We start from the raw sequence: 24,195 nt of genomic DNA on the forward strand, positions 1-24,195 counted from the left end.
GGATTATAAATTTATTACTTGGAACGTAAATGGTTTAAATGAAAAATCAAAAAGGAACAAGGTGGAACATATTCTGGTTAAGCAAAAATATGATCTAATTTGTCTGCAAGAAACTCATGTAGCGGAAAAACATAAAAGAGTATTAATAAATAAGAGATTGGGGCTTGAGTTTATTGCATCAAGTAAAGAAAAAAAGAGAGGGTGGTAATCTATGTAAAACCTCAGCTGGAGCCAAAACTGCATTACAACGATGAAAAAGGCTGAAGAGTGATTATAGCAGTTAAGATCAATAATGAAAAAGTGATAGTTATTGGAATTTATGCACCAAATGAAAGAAAATCCGAATTCTATCAATTCCTGGAAGAAAAAGTAATAGAATATTTGGGGGGGGGGATTATATTCTTAAACACTTAAAGACGTTAGTAGGATTTTCATAATACTTGTAATTGCAAAAAAACAAAAGACTAAAAAAAAAAAAAAGGATTAAACCAAAGTTAGATAAATGTAATCAAATGCAGTAAAGATTTTAAAAAATGTACATTCTGAAAATCGGGGTGGGTGGTGGTGGGGAAGTCTGGGGGTTCAGAGAACCCCAAGTTTGTATCAGTGTTATTTGATTTGAATGGATGTTTGTAATGTTAAAAAATATGAAAAGAAAAAAAGAGAAAAAAATAGGTCATTATCACAACCATAGGCTGCAATCCTATACTCATCTGGAAGTAATCCCCATTGAATTCAGTGTGCCTTATTTCTGAGTAGTCAAAGGCACTGTTAGTTTGTTACCAACTTTGCAGCAGCCCACATGTCATGTGAAGACTTGAAGTAACTTATCCCAGGCAATCCACGGTGGAAGTGGGATGAATTCAGACCCACCCAGTGGACCATATTGGCAGTCCTGACACAATTAGACATTTGTGAAGGAGATGGCAATCCCATAAACTACTAGCACTATGTTTCTCCTGGTTTGAAACAACACTTCTGTAAATACTATCCCAGCTTTGCTCATTAAAGAGCTTATTCCAGATGGGTGGGGGGGATAATAAAACTATTATTATTATTATTATTATTATTATTATTATTATTACGTTCTTCCAGATGTTGGTTTTTGCTGATGACTGGCCACATGGATCCCACCAAGCTGGACATCTCTATGTTGAACACTATGAGTCCAAATATACTAGCAGGATTAGCACCAGTGGAACAGCAGCCATTGCTTTGAAGTAAACTAGCAGTAACCCTAGCTGAGCTCACTATGCCGGTGATAACAGGTACATCTTCTACAAGCCATTTCCTATTTTGTGTTGGAAGGTGGTGGCTCCATTTGAATTGGCTGCCTCAGGGATCAAACTGTTTTGGGTTGGTCCTTGCTGCTGTATGTTAATTATCATGCTTGGGTTGAATGATCCTAACAATTCCATAAGATGTTGTTATCAGCTTTATGCTTGGGGAAGGTGTGTTATATTACCAAGGGGACAAGGTTGCACCCTGCCCTTCCTGGTGGATGCTGCTCATTAATTGGCCGAGGTCATAGGAAGAAGCTGCAGAAGCTTGGTCAGAACATAGTTTAAAACAGTCAGCTCTATCACAGAATCCTGGACAATATTTCACCTACAAAAAAACACCATCTCCTTCTGTATCCTGAGGATCATCAGTGGAATCAATTTCTGGGAGTTGAGCTCTTCCTAGAGTGAAGGACCTGTCACTGCCACCTCTGCCACCATCACCAACTTCATCGTCACCAGCCTGGTCATCAGCATTGTCACTGTCACTCTCATTCCCTTTCTGTTCTGTATCGCTGTCATTTTCAATCATCAAAACATCATCCTTAGCTTCTGGGTCAATGTCTTCTTTAAACCACACTGCTTTGTAGCCATCGTCTGACATCCTTCTGTCTTTAGTGAGGATGGATCTTACTTCCTTTTCACTGTCTGTGTCCCCGTTGCCTTCTTCACCTTCCTTGTTCGTTTCAGAAGCTGCTGATTCCTGGCTGTTTCCCGCTGTCTCCTCCAAAGGAGACAGGGTGCCTGGCCACTTCTCTGCAACCGGTTTGTCGTCTTCAGACATCACACTTGCTGGCAACTTATCCTCCTTTCCACCTGAGTTAGGTTTCTCATCGCTTTCAATGCTGCTCTTGATCAAGCCTTCAACAGACTGCAAAAGAGGGACATTTAATGTTCATACTGATGGAAAGGGAAGGGAGGTGCATAGAGAAGGATCACCCACATTAGATATTATTGGGCCTAATCCCCCTGTGGTATAATTCAATCTAATGATTAGCCAAATCACACTATTCATTTCTGCTTAGTATATTTGCCACGTTTACATATTTACATATTACATACAAATGCTTCATGCAATATGCTGAGAACTCACAAATGTTGTGTAGTGGCTGATGCTCACATGGCAGCCCCAACTTTTCCTTCTGTTTCTGCTTGACAAATTGCAATCCCAGCTCAACATACTAGCTTGTGTGATGTTGTAATTGATGTACAGGTGTGACTTTCCAATGACTCATTGCATACGCAGTGAAGAGTGGGCCAGGGATGTTTTTAAACAAGGCTCTTATCTTTCTTTGGGTATTTTTGTTGTCGTCGGCCATCGTTACAACTTGATAAAAGCATAAAAGCTCACAAATTCCTGCACTGCAGTTCTTCACAACTAAGGCTTGCACTCTCACTCCAAAATCAATGTATAGCAAAAGGTCCACTTACTTCGCTGTCTTCTCCATATCTTTGTTTTAGTTTGTGATACTTGTAGGAGACCAGTCCAAGCAGCACTAATGTGATTAGCAGTAAACATCCCAAAGTGGTGCCCACAGCAGCCATGTCCTCTGTTCTATACTGACAACTCTTTTCTGAAAACAAAAACATAAAACAATAGCCTGATATTGGAAACAATCTCTAGAAATCCCCATTGAAATCTGGTTAAATAATATTTGGAATGTGGCTTTATTGGCATGCCTTGCTTGCCACAGAAGGGTAATTAAAGGCACTTCAAGGGTAGGCACTTTCGGGGAGACTTGGCTTCCTTCCTTCCTTCCTTCCTTCCTTCCTTCCTTCCTTCCTTCCTTTTCTTTTATAAATAGATACTTTTATTCCATCCTCAGAACAACAATCTCTGTGGAGAGGCTACTTTAATGGATAATACATACAGTAAACAAACGTACTGCTTGCGTACTATGTACTGCATATGGAACTTAATAAGAATGTACCACTGAACAAGTTACTGTAGTTACCGTAGGTGCTGTTCTTGTATTTAAATGAAAACAATTTTTAAAAATCATTGGGCGAGGGGACATCCTCCTGAATGTCAATATAAGACTTAAGGTATAAGACAGGTGGGTGTGGATAACAGGTTTTAGAGGCTGCAGTGTCATTACTTCCTCCTCTTTCCTTGATGGTCTCTTCCAGATTCCATGACGCAATATATCTAAAAGTATCCCTAGCTTTTCAGATAACGTATCTAACATTGAACTAGTCACTGGCAGATAGCTATGCTCCAAGTTTCTATCCAATCGGAAACACATGCCAGGGTTTTCTTAGGTTGACTTGGATTTGCCTGCCGTAGGAATTTGCCCTTTCTCATTTCACACTTCACATCCCTATTAACTACCAAGCTATCATTTTAAAGCTTTGTGGCGATCAGTAAAACCGTGACCAGCTATCAGTTTCATGTCTGTAATCTCCAGCAGCGTGGACTTTGACTATTGCCTGCCGGTTTCTATTACTTCTAAGAGTTTATCATTAATATGAAGTGAAATGACTAGCACTTCACCTCTCAAAAATAGCCAATATCACACAACTTCAGAAGTGCTGGAATCAAGATACTGCTTGCTAACTAAATTAGGGCTTTTTTCCTCTTTAAAAATAAAACAATCTTTTGGAGATAGCAAAAGCCAGAAGGGTGGCTCAGTTTAAAAAATGGAGAAGCGGGATGCCTAGTTCAGTGGTAAATGACATACTCTGCAGGCAGAAGGGCCCAATTGAAATGCAATTTAAGGCTCTCCAGCAGCAGGGTCCAAAAAGACTTCCCAACTTGAGACCCTGGAGAGCCACTGGCAGTCAGCCAAAGGCGGAAACCATGGTGGGTTAGAGCAGGTATGAGGAGCCTTTGGCCCTCCAGATGTTGTTGAGCTGCAGTTCCCATCAGCCTCAGCCAACAGGTCCACAAAATGGTGGGGCACGGGGGATTGGCACTGTCCCTCTTTTTAAAGAGAGAAAAAGGAGTGCTCCTGTCCTTGAGTGATACAACAATGGAGAGCTCAGCCTCTATTGATTTTTTTTTTAATGAAACCAGTCTCTCAATAGCCTGCAAACTTTATTGCCCTCCTACCTTCCCTCCTTCCTCTCTCCTATAGAAGGGAAGTTGGAGTGGGGGGGGGGGAATTATGGAAAACAAAACATTTCAAAGGTCAGCAAATGACGCAGGCCTTGGAAGAGTGGGGTTGTGTTCCTGATTCAGCCCTTGACTCAGGCTAAATAAACATCATACATTTAAAATCACACATGCACACACCAAATCCTGGAAACTGTAGTTCTTGAATCAAACCACAATCACCATAATTTTGGGGGGAGTGGGGGGGGGGAAGCCATGTGTTTTAAATGTATGGTGTATATGCAGTGATATGCAGCTACATTCTTCCACTCTGCATTCAGATAGCAATGGGCCACCTTGATGGCGGAAGAATTACATCTTCCCATGGGTAATGTATTGTGCCTTGGATTCCAGAAAGGTATAATGCCCATTCCTGACATTGCTTTCCTTCTTTCTCTGAAAGCTACCATGACTCCTGCATTGCAGGGGGTTAGACTAGATGACCCTTGGGGTCCCTTCCACGTCTACCATTCTATGACTTCATTTGCCCCTGTTATTTCACTTTAAAAGTCTCTGGCACATTCTGTCCTACCTGTCAATAATATTTTCAGTCTGTTGCTTTCTGCTGCCTCTTTTCTTACCCATTCTTAACTGGATTCCTCCCTGCTCTATCTGCAAAAAATACATCTCATGAAGCCCCGACAGTAACAGTAACAGCTTCCAGTGGAGTTCACGCCAAAGAAGCAGGAGAATGAAGTTTTAGCCCCACCCGGGGGAGAGAGACCCTACTGAACCACTCATCTTTTGCATGCTAAATACATACAGTGGTGCCTCGCAAGACAAAAAGAATCCGTTCCGCGAGTCTCTTCGTCTAGCGGTTTTTTCGTCTTGCGAAGCAACCCTATTAGCGGATTAGCGCTATTAGCGGTTTAGCGGCTATTAAAGCCTTAAGGGATTAGCGGATTAGCTGCTAAAAGGCTATTAGCAGCTTAGTGCCTTAGAAAAAGGGGGTGGGGAGCGAAAAAAAATCGCAAGAATCGCAAGACATTTTTGTCTTGCGAAGCAAGCCCATAGAGAAATTCGTCCTGCGAAGCGCATTGAAAAACGGAAAACCCTTTCGTCTAGCGGGTTTTCCATCTTGTGAGGCATTCGTCTTGCGGGGCACCACTGTACATACATACATAAATACATACATACTCAAACCTGCACTGCATGCAGTTCTACACAACACCCAAGCCATTAGACACATATGGGATATTTATCTGCCTTCCACCTACTTCCCCAACACCCCATCACACATACCAGGGGTTCTGGGGCTTTAGGAAGAGGGCTATTTGGGATGGATAGCTCATGTTTCACATACAGGGGATCCCAGGCTTGAATTCTAGGGCAAAGCCCAATACGAATGGGAGGGGGTGAACCCTCACACCTGGGCACACCTGACCTAACATGCCATATGAGCTAACAGACTCTGCATTGACCAGCTGGACTCTTTGGTCCACTCCCTCCCCCTGGTAACCTACCTGACCAACCCATACACGCTCCCTGCTATTTTTCCTGCTAAGCTAGTTCTGCCAGGGTTCCAGTAGGATTCATTGCCTGAGCCTCTTCTGTCTCGCAGAACATTTGGTCACATGGGTCTCCTCCCACCCCTTCCCCACCTGAAATGGTACAGGCCAGACACAGGTTTACTACTTGAGTGTGAACCAATTCTCAAACACATCAGGAGGTATAGTGGTCTTACCTTACACAGAGAAATAATGTGAGCAACACTAACTCTAGTCACTTGGATGCCACCCTGGCCCTGATCCAGCTAAAATTAGTCATGACTAAGCCCAAAGGTTGGTGGTTCGAATCCCCACAATGGGGTGAGCTCCCGTTGTTCGGTCCCAGTTCCTGCCAACCTAGCAGTTCAAAAGCACATCCAGGTGCAAGTAGATAAATAGGTACCGCTCCGGCACGAAGGTAAACGGCGTTTCTGTGTGCTGCTCTGGTTTCGCCAGAAGCGGCTTAGACATGTTGGCCACATGACCCGGAAAAACTGTCTGCGGACAAACGTCGGCTCCCTCGGCCAGTAAAGCGAGATCAGAGCCACAACCCCAGAGTCGTTTGCGACTGGACTTAACTGTCAGGCGCCCTTTACCTTTTTAAAGCCCCATTCAAAGGAGCAGAATTTTAGTAAGCCATGACTAAGCATTTGTTTCAAGTTTTTCACAATCAGTTTTAGCTGTATTGGGATCCCTGCATGTAATACCTAATGTCATGGCCTAGGCCCCAGACCTAGACACTTCTCCAACAACAATTCCCTCAACCAATCTCAAGAAGCTTTCTTCTATTGATGGATAACAGCAGCTGGGAGGGACGGATTCTAAAAGGGACTGTTAAAGCCACCATTCTTGTGTATCATGGGTCCCCACCCCCTACGCTGGCTATTTGTGAAAGAAAACAACATATGCAGGACCAAACCACGTGACAAATGTCAAGTATAGTCTGCCTCTGAATAACACGTTTACTCTATGTCTTGGGCAACTTGTGGTGGTGGAGGAGACACAGGTTCTGATAGTCTATGAGATGAATTACCTGGTTGGTTGTCAGAAGATGAAGTTGTTATCAAAAGGGTGGTTGTTCTAGTTGCATCTCCTGTGGTATGGGTGGTTGTTCCATTATAGAGAGGTGTTGGAACAGTGGAAGAAACAGTCGTATCAGTTACTTTGGTGGTTTTTGTCTGAGGTGCCTTAGTAGTAGATTGCCCTATATCATCTGTTGCTGGACTCTCACCTGTTATGGGATGCTTTGTGGTAGTTCCAGCCTGAGCAGGTGTATTTGCAGTCGACCGTTTATCTGTTGCTGGGCTTATATCTGTTATGGGATGTGTGGTGGTGGTTCCAGTCTGAGAAGAAGCTGAAGTAACAGTTTGGACCGTTCCCCCTGTTGCCGTGGATATGGAAGGCTCAGTTACTCCAGACTGAAAAGTTGTTTCAGCAGTAGATTCATCAGTCCTATCTGTTGCTTGGCTTATCCCAGTGATGGGAGAACGGGCGGTCTGGGGTTCTAAAGTGCTACCTGTGATTATGGGAGACTTTGTTGTAGTTACAAAAGGAGGGATGACTGAGTCAGATGTTGGGCCTGTTGCAGGCTTCTCTGTAATGGCAGTATTCCTGGTTGTACTTGCAGAAGGTGTTATAGGAAGAGTAGTGATTGTCCCAGGTGGTAAATCTGAAATATCTGAGATAGTGGTCCCTGCCCTTGTGGTAGTGATGGCTGTAGGAAGAATGGTTGGAGCTGAAAATGCATTAGGCCATGGTATTAGTTATTTTTCAGTGTTGTATCTTTGCACCAAGAAACTGAACACCTTATTCATATGAAATGTACACAGATTAAGGCTCAAAACCATTATAAAATGGAGACAATATTGTAACAGCCCCTAGATGGTGAACCTTTATAGATCCCATGTAGACAAAATCATGACAACAGGTATTTTATCAGAACCCTGTGGTAATCTTATCAGACCCCTGTGGCTGTTGGCAAAGAAAACCTACACCCTTAGTTTTATGCTAGGAAAAGGGGTTAGTGACTAGTTCAGATCCAAAATCACAGACCAAATGTTTTGTAAGGGCACATTTGGATTGTCCAAATTAGGCTTTCAGGCTTGCTATTGATTTTTTGCTGGGCCAAGAATAAAGCTAAGGTCCCTTAAGCCATATAGCACAACAAGCCTTCCCTGAGGTAACTTCCTGATGGCCTGTTAATTGAGCATTAATCTTGGTTGGTTTGTACAAAGTTTCTGGGGTAGCTATATAATGTCATATATTTATTGAACCTTCATTCTGTTTTGTTTGCAGGGAGGTTATACAACATCACATCAAACAGAAGAGGATGGCATGGTGGGGTGGCAGCGCTCCCCTGACCTCTGGCTGCTTGCGTTACTGCTGCTTACCAGGAGGTAGAAGGGTAGGGGCAAGGCAGTGGTAAACCTGATACAGTTTAAATGTATCAAACTTTATCATGCTTTTAATATTCTGTTGGGAGCCACCCAGAGTGGCTGGGGCACCCCAGTCAGATGGGTGGCACATAATAAAATAAAATTGTAGTAGTTATTCTTACATTGGCTGAGCAAAGCAATTATTATCCTGCACTTTCCATTGCATTTTCCTATCACTTTCCTTATGGCAGTACAGTATGTCCCATTGTTTTGAAAGTATGTTTGCTGAGCAAGAACACACACACACACACACACCACTTTAAATATGTAAACTGAATTTGTTGGCATGTGGTTGAGCCTCCCACCCCAAACAGAGATAATCTGAAAGCAGACTTTTGCTTTAGTCTTTTTGAGCAATATCTGTGATCCTTATATTTCATCTACGCTGTACGTGCTAACTTACTTTCTAAAGGCTTGACATCTACAGTTATGAGGGTGCTGTCCTCTTGCAGAGTAGCTGTGTCATTAGCAATAGCCTGTGCAGACATGAAAGTGGATGTTAACCCTTCGCATAAACACATTTATTCCGTCAATTCATTTATGAAGGCACTAAATTAGTTAAGGGCTCTGAACAGTTCAAGCTTCTGTGCATTGGAGTGTGTAATCTATACACTCCAGTTCTGCAGAACATACAGCTGATGTCTACATATGCAATGCACAGATAGGTCTGGCAAGAGTGTGAAGCTAGGCAGCACAATTATTACTCCTACACACACACTTATAAAATTAGGATGAAAGGGTTTCCTGTTTCATTTTGTTAATTGCCTTCATTAAAATATCCTCACAACAGCACTCAAATAGAGCAAGGCCACTATTTATTATGAAAAGCAACATAAAACAGGTAGGATAGAAGATTAGACAATCTTCTATTGGTGCTGTGGAATGCAAGCTTTTGAGTTACACAGAAATCTTACCATATATACCTATGGTATATTAGACCAAGCTTGCAGAACTTGGTCTAATAAAAGATACATAATCTTTCCTAATTTGTGTTTCCGGAGTCTTTGGAACAAATATTGCCAATATTGTTACATTTTTTAAACAAATGTGATCCTGATCAGAATGTAAATAACTATCGTGTCCTGGCTCCCATCTGTGTGTTTGGTATTTTTGTCCACTTTAAATTATCCATGACCAGACTCTCTTGGAGTGAGAAATAACAATGAGAGAAATTATGATGACAGCAGCCCATGCTTAAATGGGCCTCTGGTGCCTTTTTCTAGCATCAGACATTACAATCAAATTAATATAGCACACAAATTTTGGGGGAAAGATGACCTACCAAAAGGGTGACGGTGGAGGCCACATCCAAAACTACAGCAGTCAGGAGAAATCCATCTACGGTAACTGTGAAATTCGTGCTGTTTTGGATTTGGTATTTGATATCAGGATTGAATTTCTGTGAATGGAGAATATAAAAATAGACTTTAATTAAGCACATGGAAACCAGACAACAATTTGTCCCTATGCTCTCCACCCCGTTCCCACCCTGGCTATGCAATATGCACCTAGTCACTAGTGCCAGTGTCCTGGTTGTGGCCTTGTTTGTATCGGCTTCCCTGTTATTGTCAACACTTTCAGCATGTTTCCTTTCAGCCTGCCCCAGTTATTTCCTCCAGGTTGTAGGGTATGTACCTGCCCCCCCCCAATCCTCATTTCTGCAACCCCTTCAACACAGAATAAGATAAAATAAATAAACTGTACTACTTCTTACTTCCAAATTTATCAGGAAGTTCTGAATTACATAATTTCAGAACATTATTTATTTGACAAAAGGTCCAAATTGAAAATGGTCCCAGGGCATAATCTGGGTGTATGTGATACAGTTATGCTGTAAAAGCTCAGCTGGCCAGTGCTTGGCTGGGAAATGGCCTGGGAGCCCCATGTGTGTTGTGTTGTGTTGTGTTGCCTTGCATTCCATTATGGAAGAAAGGAGAGGGCATAAAATGTAAATAAATATTTGACAAAATAATTTTTAATGCGGGGGGGGGGGTCACAAGAGATTTTATTATTATTATTTTTGGTGCCTGCAAAAGATTGCTTGATCCAGGTGGTTTTTATTTTATTGTAGACAGGTAAATGAGAGGCAAAGTGGACAGGTCATATGCAGATCAGGGGTTTGAAGATTTGCATATGAGATCATAATGCTAAAAGAGATATGAGGGTCGTTCTAACCCTTCATGCATTAACTTGCATGAACCTCACATAGGAACCATATCTGATATCATTATTAGTATCTTAACATCTCTGCCCCCTGCCCAGCACCCCAATGACCTTCAAAGGCATCTAAAGTTCCATACATCAGTGAAGTCATCATCCGCAGCAAAGATGCGTAGGGGCACTGAAGGTCTCCCAGCCTCCATGACCAGGCTGGGAACAGGCAGGCCCACAGACACAGTTCCTGCGTAAAGGGTTTTCTCAAAGTATGGCTTGTGGTCATTTCTACGCATAACCTTGATTTCCACTGTTGTTTGGGAATATCTGTATGGATTGTTGGTCTGGAAAGCCTGGAGAAAGAGAGAGCAAGAAGCACAAGCACAGTCATTCTCCTCAAGGGATAAAATGCAAAAGGACTTAATGGAAAATAAGCACTGGGTGGGGATGTGTGGGAATGTTCAGGGATGCAGGAGAGGATGTATTGTCTGATTATATCCTTATCCAACTTGTGTTAACAAGTTCCCAATATCAGCAGAGTAAAACATTCCCCTTCATTTTAAGTTTGCAACGGCAGCGTTTGCTCAGGCTTGCTTAAGCCTCTATAATAATTACTCTGGTAATTTCCCCTTATTCCCTCTTAAAATAGAAGACATGACACAGTCCTTTACAAAAGTATAAAAAGAGTTTACTCACATTCTGTTCACAATCAGATCCCAGAACGCAGACTTAAGCTTAATGAAGTAATATACATTTGGAATCTATCTTATAGGAAGATAGTCCCTTTCTTCTCTCTTGGCTGGGAGCCAAGAGGGCATCTTTTACTCAGGAGAGATGTTGCTTGTTCGAAGATGAAGATGGCAGAGAGAGATGGCTGCCCCTGCCCTGTGCTTTTGTCGTTACCTGCACAGGTGAGGCCACACCCACCTCTAGTCACATGTGGAGGAAGTCTGTCCAGCCCAGAGGGAAACAGGAAGTTTACCTGCTGGCTGGACAAACATCCCTCCCCATGTCTAAACATGTACACTCTAGGAATGTTGTAATTGACTGCTCTTGTGTTTCACATCCCACAGGATGGAGTGGGGTGGAGTATGTTCTTGAGATCTGGGATGATAAGCTTTTCTTCCACTCTCTGCCACTGGCTTTTACAATGTCACTGAGTGTGGAGTACTTTGCCTTTTATCAGACTCTTGTGGGGACAGGATTGACCCTTTTGGCATTCTCCCAAAAATGCCCAAACTGCAGAAATTCAGTTTTGTAGCCTATGTTTCTTAATCTAAGGATCTGAGGTGAGCAACATTTTAACCAAGCACTTGAATTCCTACTACAAATTTTGGGAAGCTGTTTCTTTGTCTGTTCACTGTGGGTAGAATCCAACATAGCACGGGAGAGAATGATCTGTTACGCAAGGAGAAATCTGTGCACACCCTAATTCTGTTCTAGGGATTCCTGAATCTGTTCCAAGGCAGGGGCATGTTTCATAGCATCATAGAGTTCCAGCTGTAGAGTTGGAAGGGTATGGGGGAGGGAGAGGGGGAGACCTCATTTCACAAGAGGATACCCTTGCACAGTTGGCACCCTGTCCTTGAATACCACTCTATGTACTTGGACACTTCTTAAGATATTGTTGCATGCCATCCCAGTCTCCAAGTACTGCAAGATTTCAGGAGTTCCAGGGTTCCTGTTTCCTTTTGATTGAGGGACAGTGGAGACTGTTGCATCTTTATGATATATGGTTTGTTTACACACATATATGTACAATCTGAGCCTATGATGGATGGGTCAACACCGTTAAGACCTCCAGAAAGGGTCTTGTTTCTACTGTAGCCATAACCTTGGGTTCCAATAGAAATCAAGCATAGTTCTGTCTCCCACCCCCCCCTACCCAGCCTGCAACCTTGCAGATTCTAGCTTCTAGCACACATAACTCGACTCTCCAGCTTGGCATTTGTATTTCTAACTACCAGAGAGTTGAGGAAGGGAGCACCACCCATTTGCTGTCTGGCACACAGCTACTTCCTTTGTTACCATAACAATCCAAACTTAGGCCATTACCTCATTGAGAAACTAGCCTGGCTATTCCAAGAATTTGAATCCTTGCTTAGATTTATACACTTGCTGGATCCAGGCTTTAGAAGGGTCTCTCAGCATAGAAGCCTACCCTGCCCCAGACTCATAACATGGTCATATGCAAATTTTGCATAATGGCTCCTGAGATCAAAAAGCAGGGTTTTGTCTATTTTTGGACACCATTTTGAATCAAGATAGTGAACTGAACTATCTGGTTTCAAAACTGCACACATTCAGCTGATGTGTGGGCAGTTCAGCCTCACTTTCTGCAGGAAGCTGCCTTGTACACCTGAACCCAGCAGGCCTGAACTCCCCACACACCGGCAGATGATATCAGCTGTGGGGCAGGTGAGCATGGTCTGGGGGAAATGGTCTTGTGGGACAAATAGGGAGACCTGGCAGGCCAAATTTGGCCTGTGGGCCTGAGACTGCTCATCCTTGAAGGCCTATAGGATTAGCTCCAGCTTATCATGGATTACCGGTAAATGTGGGAGTGGGGAACTAGTGGCCTTCTAGATGTTGCTGGACTACAACTCACACCATCCCTGACCATTGACCATGTTTGCTGTGAACAACATCTGGACAGCGACAGACTCCCCATCCCTGACCTAATGAATGGCTAAGAGACATTTCTCACAGCCTAGCTCTGCCTTCCCCAGCCTGGTGCCCTCAGATCCTTTGAATGGCAATTCCCATCCGCCCATGCCAGTCCAAAACACTTGGAGGGCACCAGTTTGAGGGAAGCTGAGCTAGCTCTTTTCTCCTTGGTAAACACATATTCCGGCTAGGAGTTGATCAACACAGATCACAAAGAGACTTACCACAACATACAACATGAAAGTCTTCAGAGTGTTAACAGTCTTGTTCATTGTTATTTCCCCAGAATCCTTGTCTATTGAGAACGTGTCGTCATTTCCTAATGAAATTTGAGAAAATTAGTAATTGGAACTTCTGGTCACCGGAAGAAAGAATGGGACGGGTGTAGCCACGGGAGTTATTTATCAAGTAAATAAATAAAAATACTTAACTGAGTGATTGTGTTGCAGATAGCTCACATTTGTCCTCTCAAAATAAATCCTGGCTACGCCCATGGCTCTGATACCATCACATCCAAGGCTGGATGTAGCTGATGACCCATGTTACCAGCTGGGATACAAAGCTCAGTGTGGGTGTGGGTGTGTGGGTGTATACACACCTGTGCCTGCCACATGGAGTAGCTTATTTAGAACACATAGAAACTCAAAAGGCTACACAGGGATTTATTAACTAAGCCTTGATTTTCCTGGAAATGTTGGCATCCAAAACTTCCCCCCCCCCGTGGGTAGGAGTAATCTACTCACCATCAGCAATTGCATACTCTACTTTTTCATTCAAATCTCTGTCCCCATCAATAGCATAGAGGGGTCCTGGCTCCAAGACCAAAGACTCATTCTGCAATAAACAAGGTAAAACATTTTCAGATGTTTCCAGAAATCAAAGCATTTGCTCACTTCAGGTACTTCCAGCCATTACGAGTCTGGCTTTTAGTTAACAAGATGTTACAATAACAACATATCTGAAAACAAATTATAAATTATAGAGCTGATGCTGCAGCTGGCTGATGATGAATTGGATGAAGCCTTTTTCACATATGAGTGATATAAATTTAATGATGATGATAATGATGTGGCTACATTCACTCTGGCTGTTTCGGAGGTCCTGGCCTGTTGAAGATGCTGTGTACCCCCATTGTTCCCATGCTTACTCCCCACACCAGCCTGCAATCATTGCTGCTCTCTATCTCTCATGCTAAAAAGGTTCCCTAATAGGTTTGACATGAAACCTGCCATTTTGCATGTAGCCTCCAGCCTCAATGCAAGCTGTGTGCTTACATACCAAATTGTAGGTTATTACTTTCCTAGCGAACAACAAGTCCATGAGCAGGAAGCAGCCACTGTAGCCTAAAGGAGTGGCAGCCACAACAAAAAGAGTCCCGTTTCCTGGTAGTAGAAGCTAATTTCATGACACGTAGAAGTATTGTTTTGTCACTGCCGTTTCTTATGCATAAGAAGATGCTTATTGGAAGGGGTAGGCTGCTCATAGCATACCCACCACACAGGCAAAATCTGCTCCTGAACCCCGCTTGTTGTATGAAAGCACACTCCTCATTGTGTTGCTGTTTGGAGTCAAACCCCGACTTGCTGGCATTGATCTGGAGTGAAGCAGAAGACCTGCGAGCAGCAGCCCTAGCATGGCTAATAGGCTTCTCTGCAGGTAACAGGAAGTTTGGCTGGCTGCTTAACCCTTCCCCCTTCTGGCACTTTCCCGACTCAATATTGCCCTCCCCAAACTGCCTTTTCATGTGTGGAAGGAAAGACACGGGGGAAAGATATGAGAACCCCATTTCTTTCTCCCTTGTGGGCAAAAAAGCAACAAGGGCATGTTTTTGTGCTGCTTTTTTTTAAGACAGGAGGGAATGGGCAAAGCAGCTTCTGTCTGCTGTTTTTTTTGCTTACACATCCTTTGCCATAGACTGCAATGGGTTAAATCAAAGTGGAGGCAAGAACCAAAGATGTAGTTTGAGCCTCATGCAAAGTGTGTTTAGTTGGGTTGTAAAAGTTGTAATGTTGTGTAGAAGTTTTTCTGCCCCAGCTATTTTTCTTGGGAATAGCCAGTGCCCTCTTGGTATTGGCAGCAATTCTGTTCCAGGTTTGATGCAGCAGGCAGAGGTGCTGCTTGGTTCCAGGGCACTCCTGGACTGATCTTTGAGTCCATAGACAGCAAAGACAAAAAGAGTCCTATAGGGACCGAGAGGAGCAAAGCAAAATTAAGTGAGGCATCCTGGGGTGGACACAGCCTAAGGGTTCCTTGTGCATACCATATTCTCCGAAATGTTGACCTTGCCAGTGTAGCCCGTGTTGATGCACATTATATTCCCTCCAAAAGGAGTGCATGGCTGGAACCAGGGAGGTCTCAGGTCAGCCTGTAGGATATGTATGGTTATTGTTGCAGTGGCTGTGTGTGGAGCTTCACCGGCCTTCCCATCCTATATGAAAGAAAAATGGAGGACAAAAACAAGAAATGGGAACATGTCCATTATAACAGCAGCACCAAAACAATCCCTAGCACTATACGTGCAAAACCCACCAGGACAGGTTACCTTGTCAGAAGTTCTGAGTTCAAGTAGCTGCATTGATTCATACCAGCCAAATTAAATAAATTCATTTAAAGGCAATATCTCTGATCAAAGGTCATGAGTGCACCCTGCTGGAAACTGATAGTCCAGCACCAATGTGCAATTTGATTTATTTAAAACATTGGCATACTGCTTTATAGTTGAAAACAGAATGCAATGTACAGAAATAAAAAGAGTGGGAGGAATTCAACATTGAGATAAGGCAGTCGTTCAACCAGGGCAAGCATATGGAGTTGCTAGATAGAACGATCCCTCCCTGCCTCCCCACTTGCACTGTTCTGGAAGCCCTTAGTTGAATACCACCCAGTGCAAAAAATAAGACACAATTCGTTATGATATAACATTTGCAATAATACAATAACCACAGTGGCTGGCCACATGCAGCAGCCAATATTCATGGCCAGGAAACTCCTGGGTAAACAAGGATGTTTTCAGCATGATCTTTCTTATGCATTTCACTGAAGGGGGAAGCTCTGCAAACACTTTTATAGAAATATTTGGATCTCTGCACTGAAATGACTGAGAAAGCATTTGCAGAGCAAGGAACTCTGTGCGCGCATCAGAGCTCTTATACCTAGGCCAGACTTCTGGGATGTGGGGGCCTGGCAATTGTCAAGATTGCCAGTGGCAACCCTGAAAGCACAAGGGCATTTATCTGGTGAATGTGGAAACACATGTGCAGCAGGGCAGTCACAAATAAACATATATTTTGCTCATGATAAAACTCACCATGGCATATAAGACGAACTGCATGTAGTTAATTTTTTCATAATCCAAGGTTTTGAGCAAGTAAATTTGCGGGTTATTAACTCCTTCAATGTTAAAATACTCCAGTCCTACCTAGAAGACAAGAAGAGATAGTGAAACACTCTTCATCACAGATATGGAACCTAATGCCATTTCAAAAACACTGTTTAATGTCAAAGGTATTGCTTATTGTTGCATGTTTCGACACCTAAAGTGACTGGGTTATGGAAAGTATATGATCTCTGGTTTCTTACTGGTACAATGGAGTTTTCATTTAAATCCTTTTAATTAAGGCTTAGAGTGTGAAAACTATGCTCGACCCATGTGTATTTTAACTGTGTGTTAGGCACTTCTAATTCTCTGGAATCAGCATGCATCAAAAGCTAATGATGCCAAGGTCATGTTTACTGAGATGTGTCAATAGCTAATTAAGCCAGGACTAGCCTCAGGTGTGAGGTGATAGCCTGGGCTAATGGACTATTAGGACATCAAAGGATCAAAAGAACTGGGGATGAGACACCAATTGAGTAGGGTCCCCATCCTCCACAGAAAAAGAGAGGGTGGAAGCAATTGAAGCAATGTAGGCTGGAAGCTTAGGAATGAGGTAACACAGATAGTAAAACAGTGGAGAGAGAGAGAGAGAGAGAGAGCATAATGTTTTATGTTTATTTGGATTCAGGGCTGCAGCTATGGGAGAAGCAAGTGCCGGGCTTTGGAGCAGAATCCCGGGGCCCCATTCCATAGACTGAAGTCATGTTCACACTTTTGCTTGTCCCATACCTAGAAAGCATGGCTCTGAGTGGTTTTCTGCTTCTCCCATGCTTTCCAGGCCTGGGTGGGCCTGAGTGGTTTTGCCTTTGTGCTGCTGCTTTCCCTCAGAAAACCTGCTCTTTAGTTCTAAATTGGAGCAAATGTCAATCTGGAGAAAACCCCAACTGATGTTTGCTTGGATTCGACAGTAAACATTGGGTTTCCCTGGGGGGAAGCCGTGGGACAAGCAGAAGTCTGGATGAGCCCTGAATGGGAGGGCCCTCAAACTCAGCATGTTTTGAATTAAGTGAACAAATACACATTTCCACTGAAAGAGCTCCAGTAAAACTACCTGTCTGCACCACTGGCTATACCAGGCATAGGCAAACTTCGGCCCTTCAGATGTTTTGGACTACAATTCACATCATCCCTGACCACTGGTCCTGTTAGCTAGGAATCATGAAAGTTGTAGGCCAAAACATCTGGAGGGCCGAAGTTTGCCTCTGCCTGGGCTATACTAACTCCCCACCCAACTATATACTAACTGGTGGATCTGCTGTAAGGTTGTAATATATTGTGTCTTTGTCAGCGTCCTTAGCTGTTACATTAGCCTGGGGCACGACAGTCGTGTTCACTGCTATATCCTGAAAAACAAAACAAAAAAAGGAACATCATTTTGAGCTATTTTTTGTCACATGTAATTTACAGCAGATAGATAATTTACTAGGCAGATAAGTAACATGCACACAATTTTCTCAGAAGAACCAAAGTAGGTCACAACATTCAAATGCAATCTAGAATAAAGGAGCAACAAGTTCCTTGCAGAATCCTGGGCCAAAATGAAAAGGACCACAATTGACATGTATGCTTTTCTCATAATGCAAAGCAGTGATGAGGAAGCCTGAGGAGTCTTGGGGACCATGGTGCCGTGAGGCGTGGAGTTCAAGATCCTCCCACCTCTTTCTCTTTTCCTCTCCTATGCTGCTGTTAAGGTCCGTATAGTAAAAGCTATGGTTTTCCCAGTAGTGATGTATGGAAGTGAGAGCTGGACCATAAAGAAGGCTGATCGCCGAAGAATTGACGCTTTTGAATTATGGTGCTGGAGGAGACTCTTGAGAGTCCCATGGACTGCAAGAAGATCAAACGCATCCATTCTTAAGGAAATCAGCCCTGAGTGCTCACTGGAAGGACAGATCCTGAAGCTGAGGCTCCAATACTTTGGCCACCTCATGAGAAGAGAAGACTCCCTGGAAAAGACCCTGATGTTGGGAAAGATGGAGGGCACAAGGAGAAGGGGACGACAGAGGACGAGATGGTTAGACAGTGTTCTCAAAGCTACAAACATGAATCTGACCAAACTGCGGGTGGCAGTGGAAGACAGGAGTGCCTGGGGTGCTCTGGTCCATGGGGTCACGAAGAGTCGGACACGACTGAACGACTAAACAACAACATGCTGCTGTTGCCATTTTTTGAAAACACTTCCATTCCTGCCTATGGAAGCTGTCCAGGATCCTCCTCAGCTGTTATTTGGATTTACATAACCCCCCAAAATGTGTGTGTTGACTTTGTTCATATAGTTATAGTCTCACATCTAGCCTGGCACTATACTAAATGCATAGACATGTAGACATATGCTTTTCCGTTTTTAATACTGTATTTGCATCCTGTCGCTTCTACAAAAACCTCACAGCAGCATATAGTTCTCTCCTCCCAACCTACATTTCCCCCTCACAATAACCTTGTGATGCAGGTTAGATAGAAAGAGAGTGACTGGTTTAAGTGGACCCCATGAGCTCGTTGGGGATTTGTAGTCAGGTCTCCCCAGTCCAGTCCTAGTCTTTCACCAATCCCCCTATTGGCCTCTTTATACCTTGCACTAAGTGAGAGAGAATTAATGGTTTACCACATAAGGCACAATGCAATAGAACCATACATGCAGAGGGGAGTCTGCGTTGTATTTTAAAACTGAATGTGTTTGGCTTCATCATTTGAAAGATTCAGTGTGACGAGATTCTGTGTGGGATAATGATGAGGATCTTATCTAGTGTAAAAGAGAGTTATTGTTCCCTTCAGTCAGAATAGGAGAAGCTTGCATTTGACTATTAATAACTTTATTGTAGAGAGGATACCTTTATCTAATTTTACATTTAGTCTTTTCATGTTTAAATTGCTATAAGAAGAGTTTTCTGTATTTTATATTAAATAAAGGAGTAAAACCTCATGCATTGCAGATACATGATTTTGTTGGCAAAGGAAGTAGGCGGCATTATAAATTACAACCTATGAGTTCTTTACAATACTAGTAGTAGATTAGGATGCTATCCCTTTAGAAATATTGCTAAATAAAAATAAACTGGGATATGATAGAGTTATTTAAACAGTTTGATTGAACATTGCACCCAGTATTTTAAATGAACAGCTACCCCTATTTTCTGAACAAACTTCTCGATTTGAGGTTGGAAATCCATTGTGCACTGTAACTAGTCACTGAAGGGGACCTGAGGGTGGTAATGTCTTTGGCATCTTCTATATTCCCCCCCCCCCAATGGTTGCGTTAATTTGCATACAATTGTATCTATGGCTAACAAAGTGGACATTACTGTTTGAGCAGTTTTTATGAACTTGTTTCAAAGAAAATATTTCAGTGAGCTTAATAGTGTAATAGAGTTGTAATCTATATTTCTCTCTTAACTCTCATGGATATTTGTTTGTTATTTTGGAATTAAATTGGAAACAGCAATAATATGTTATGGTTAAGCATCATTTCTATTTCATTGTGTTATGCTTAATATTTGTATTTTAATGTTTATACAAGGTTTTATTCTTCCCAAGATTATGGTTCTGTCAGAATTATAGCTACAGTCCATTGTCACTTGTTGCAGAGACATTATCATCATCATCATCACTATCATACCTCTCGAACACTGACGGTGATGTTGGTTTCTGGAAACACAGGAGGGTTGTCATTCACATCAATAATGTTCACTACAACAGTAATACTATTTACCTGGTGGTGAGCAAAGCAGAATAATGTTAGTAATTGATTGACTGTTGAAATGCTGAAAATCAGGGGTGATGCTGGTGATGTTAGAACTATGGTCTTTTTTTTTTTTAAAAAAAGGAATGTTGGGTGGCCCTCTTGGCTTCAAACATGAACTAAGCTTGAAAATGACAATAATCCAAAAAGTTCAACCCAAGACATGTGCCACCGAATTCAAATATGTTGCATTACTTATTCTTGCAATTTAAAATAAAATAAATTTAGCAGTTCCAAGTGTTTTGTGTTTGACATTTTTTTTATACAATACACCTGTTTTTTGAAAATTGAAATTATCAAACAAAATTGAGGAGGGGGGGGGGAGCACTGGCCCCACCCCTGGCATGCCATTGACAAGGGATGGAGAGAAAGAGAAGAGGGTGAAGGAGGCAAAGGGTGTATCGGAGATAGAAGGTGTGTGTGACCATGTCTACCATTAGCTTCAGCCCCACCCACACTTGGCATGCAGCCCCTGGCGGATTAGTTGCTGAGGGAATGTGGTTCTCTTGGGGGAAAACTCTGGGCCTAGATGACGTTGCAAAGAAGTGTCTCCCACTATGTTTGTGCAACATCTAACAACACAAAGTAGCATCTCAGATATTACTCACGACTATATCCGCTCTGAAGCACTGTAGTTCTACAACTAGCGCTGTTGAAACCTGTATTAAAAACAAATGATTTCAATTAAATCATGATTTCTGGAACAATTTTTAATTTATTTATTTTTATTTTAGCTATTGGTGCTGCCTGATAGGGCCTTCCTGGTAGTGGCTCCCTGTTTATGGAATGCACTCCTCCTGAAGTACATCTGCCTTCATCATTAACATTCAGGAGGAATATGAAAACATTCCTGTTCACCCAAGCATTTGATGGCTGAAGTATTATTAACTATGAGGATATGTGAAATAATAATCAAAAATTAGACATTTTTAACATTTTTGCCTATCTTGATCAGTTAGGATGGTGTACATCAGAATAAACTAAACAAATGTTTATACAGTGGTACCTTGGTTCTCGAATGGCTTGGCTCCCAAACGAATCGGCTCCCGAATGCCACAAACCCAGAAGTGAGTGTTCTGGTTTGTGAATGTTTTTGGGAAGCTGAATGTCCGACGCAACTTCAGCGGCTTTTGCTTGAGTATAGGAAGCTCCTGCAGCCAATCGGAAGCCGCGCCATGGTTTTCGAACAGTTTCGGGAGTCGAACAGAGTCCCAGAACAGATTAAGTTCGAGAACCAAGGTATCACTGTACTAAGAATCACTACTGGTAGTTTTCACACAAAAGTTTTTTGCCCAAATGGGTTTATAATGTGACTAAAAAACCCCAACGTTGACCAGAATTCCTGTTTGAATTACAAAAGCCTCTCTTCCACTCTAAGTTCTGTTATTTAGCAACTATCTCATGCATACATAAAAAGTGAAAGAGGTCCTCAGAGGCAGTTTAATCATCACACTTGAAAATACTCCATAGCCTTCAAATGAAGAAGCATTACCTGCATGTAATGATGGCATGCAAATTGGCTTTAATCTATCACATGACATATGCTGCCTGGTAGAAAGCCTGTTTGCATATCTACCACTTTGAGGAACACTTTATGGAACAGGGAGGGGAAGCCATCTTGTCTGTTGCCTCAGGCAACAAAGTAAGTCCTTTGCCTTACACTGCTCTGGCCAAAAGAATATAAAAGCTCAGAGAGAATGGACATTTGCGAGGCACTTGTTTTCAATGTTTTAATTAAGGCTATTAAATAGCTTTAAAATATTTGGATAGCTATATTCAGGTTATGACTGTACTGCCCTGATTCACTTCCACCTCACCTTACCACGTTTCTAGATAGGAGTCTGACTGGCTACCATTACTGTCATAGATGCTTTAGCTGAGATTCCTGCATTTCAGGGTGTTGGACTAGATGACCCTTGGGCAACCTTCCAACTCTGAGATTCTCTGATTCTATGCTATTAACCCCCCAGCCATATTTCTGCATCTTTTTCATACCAGTTCATTACCTCATAATCCACTGAATTTTTCAGGAGCAGTTGTGAGTTCTGAATCTCAAACTGGTCACCATTCAATACCAATGGGTTAATTCTTACTGTGACACCGTCAGCTGTGTTAATGTTGGTAATAAAAGCCCCAGGAGGATTATTCTCTTGGATATTAACAACGTTATCTTGCACACCACAATCTAGTGAAACAAAAGACAATATTTTAAATCTCCCGAAGCACATGCTTAGTCAAAAGAAGGCATAAGATCAACTAGTGCTTTGTGTATTCTAGTCCAAGAATTTGTCTGGGACAAATATATAGGAAATATCATATAAACTCAGACAGTGGTGGACCTACATTTTGGGGGCCCTGAAGCTTGAACTGTCATGGGGGCCCCTTTGCAACCAGCAACAAGGTCTGGGTAACCCCATTTATCTTATTCAATGGGGTTGTTCCACAACAGATCACCACACCTTTACAACATCTGTGCTACTGACTCTCAAACATTGGGATTGTTGAAATATAGGAGGAGGAGGAGGAGGAGGAGGAGGAGAAGAAGTTTGAGTCATGTGACTCAAATTGGGTCTACTAGACCCAAAGATTTTAAGCAATGTGGACTAAAGTTGCTTCTGGGGCCCCTCCAGGATTAGGGGCCCTGAAGCCTTAAGCTTCATTAGTTTCATAGCAGATTCGCCCCTGAACTCAGTAACAGGCAGGTGTAAGACAATCTGCCTAACAAGCTTTCTTACCCACTTGCTATCTAGATATATGCATGTGAAGGTATAGTCTTTCAAATCTTAGCAAATAGTTAACTTTGCCAACATCTTATAACCATATAACTTGGGACAAACCCAACATCGTGTAAAAGGATTCCTCTTCATATCATTAATTCCTTTAACTGATTTCTAGTTCTTAAGTAAACTCCAGACATCATAGTCAAAAAAGTGCCATCATTCACCTCATCCATGCGTACCCCTATTTTTTTTGTCCATGTAATTAATTATAAATCAATTATTCAAATGATAATTAACAAGAAAAAAGCCCTTTCTTTTGAAATGGCCACCTTCTTGCCTGTGTGATAATTTGGCCATTCAAAGGTCTGCTACAAAATGCATCTTTCATTAGAATATTAGAAAGGTTATACTGTAGATTCTGGCTGACAGGAACCAAACCATGCTACGGCCTATGCTTGGCATATGCACGGCATTCAGGCTGCGGTCCAAGGCACACTTCTCCAAAAGTCCTACGTGGTAGGACATGCTTCCAGTGAAACAGGTACCAGCTTGTGCTGCACATTGAGAGCACCTGTTTTTCTACTGGTATATCCTTTTATATTAAAAACAAACAAACAAACAAACAAACAAACCCAAATCAGAGTGTTTTCCCCTATCCAGAAAACATACTGACCTGAATTCTGTGCCTGAACATGAATTGCTGACAGCAAGAGGAAAAGCACCCCAGTACAGGACTGCCTGAAAAGAGCCATTGGGCAGATGGAAAAGAAATCCAAAAATTAAGGAACGCGGACCATCCACTTTTCTTCGTTAATTGTTGCAATGTATCTTCCTTTCACTGTTCCATGAGGAAATAATGTGGCAAATGACACTGAGCTGACACAGTCGTTTGACCTTTGCATCCTAGCTTATTGATTCACTTATTTATGACTTGCTTACTGTTACCAGTTCCTGAATGCGATAAGTGGATGGTCCCGCTTTGCTGCTACGCATTACGTAACACTTGCATGTGGCTAGGACCAAGGGTAATGGGTGATGCTGAACGGAAGAGGGTGGGCCATTTTACAGAATGGAAGACGGCGAGTCATTTCACACATGCCCTCCAAAAAATATCTGAATGGGCTACGCAGGGTGTCAAAAATATCCAAACAATGCTTGAAACCAAGCAGTGTGGTGCCATTTAGAGAGAGTCAGGGACCTATTCACGGGTTTTTAATACCCAAGCTAAGCCTCAACAACTCATAAA

At 42.4% G+C, this 24,195-nt stretch overlaps 1 protein-coding gene and 1 long non-coding RNA gene across 4 annotated transcripts in view; one reads left to right on the plus strand and one right to left on the minus strand.

Annotated features, from left to right (window-relative positions):
- LOC310672086 overlaps positions 1–8,400 on the plus strand; it is a 36,702-nt gene extending 28,302 nt beyond the window's left edge. Inside the window, exon 2 of the long non-coding RNA XR_014508389.1 lies at positions 8,161–8,400. This is a non-coding gene — a long non-coding RNA (uncharacterized lncRNA). The remainder of the gene's footprint in view (positions 1–8,160) is intronic.
- CDHR5 (cadherin related family member 5) lies at positions 540–23,815 on the minus strand. 3 transcript variants are annotated; one of them, XM_083427804.1, is made up of 15 exons: positions 23,623–23,815; positions 22,236–22,414; positions 20,838–20,888; positions 20,107–20,199; positions 17,738–17,836; positions 16,425–16,535; positions 15,378–15,545; positions 13,861–13,951; positions 13,342–13,436; positions 10,597–10,803; positions 9,579–9,695; positions 8,700–8,772; positions 7,093–7,377; positions 2,712–2,854; positions 540–2,151 (listed from the first exon to the last, which is right to left on the minus strand). In XM_083427804.1, exons 1-15 carry the CDS (start codon positions 23,699–23,701, stop codon positions 1,609–1,611), a joined length of 2,334 nt encoding a protein of 777 aa, XP_083283930.1. In that variant the 5' UTR covers positions 23,702–23,815; the 3' UTR covers positions 540–1,608. The 3 variants fall into 3 exon arrangements, with proteins under 3 accessions (XP_083283930.1, XP_083283929.1, XP_083283931.1); XM_083427803.1 differs by having other exon boundaries at positions 7,093–7,596; XM_083427805.1 differs by having other exon boundaries at positions 7,093–7,242; positions 23,623–23,814.
- Between the last annotated feature and the right edge of the window lie 380 nt (positions 23,816–24,195).

This window comes from Podarcis tiliguerta, assembly GCF_965153285.1.
Source record: "Podarcis tiliguerta genome assembly, chromosome: 1".
Lineage (NCBI taxonomy): Eukaryota > Metazoa > Chordata > Lepidosauria > Squamata > Lacertidae > Podarcis > Podarcis tiliguerta.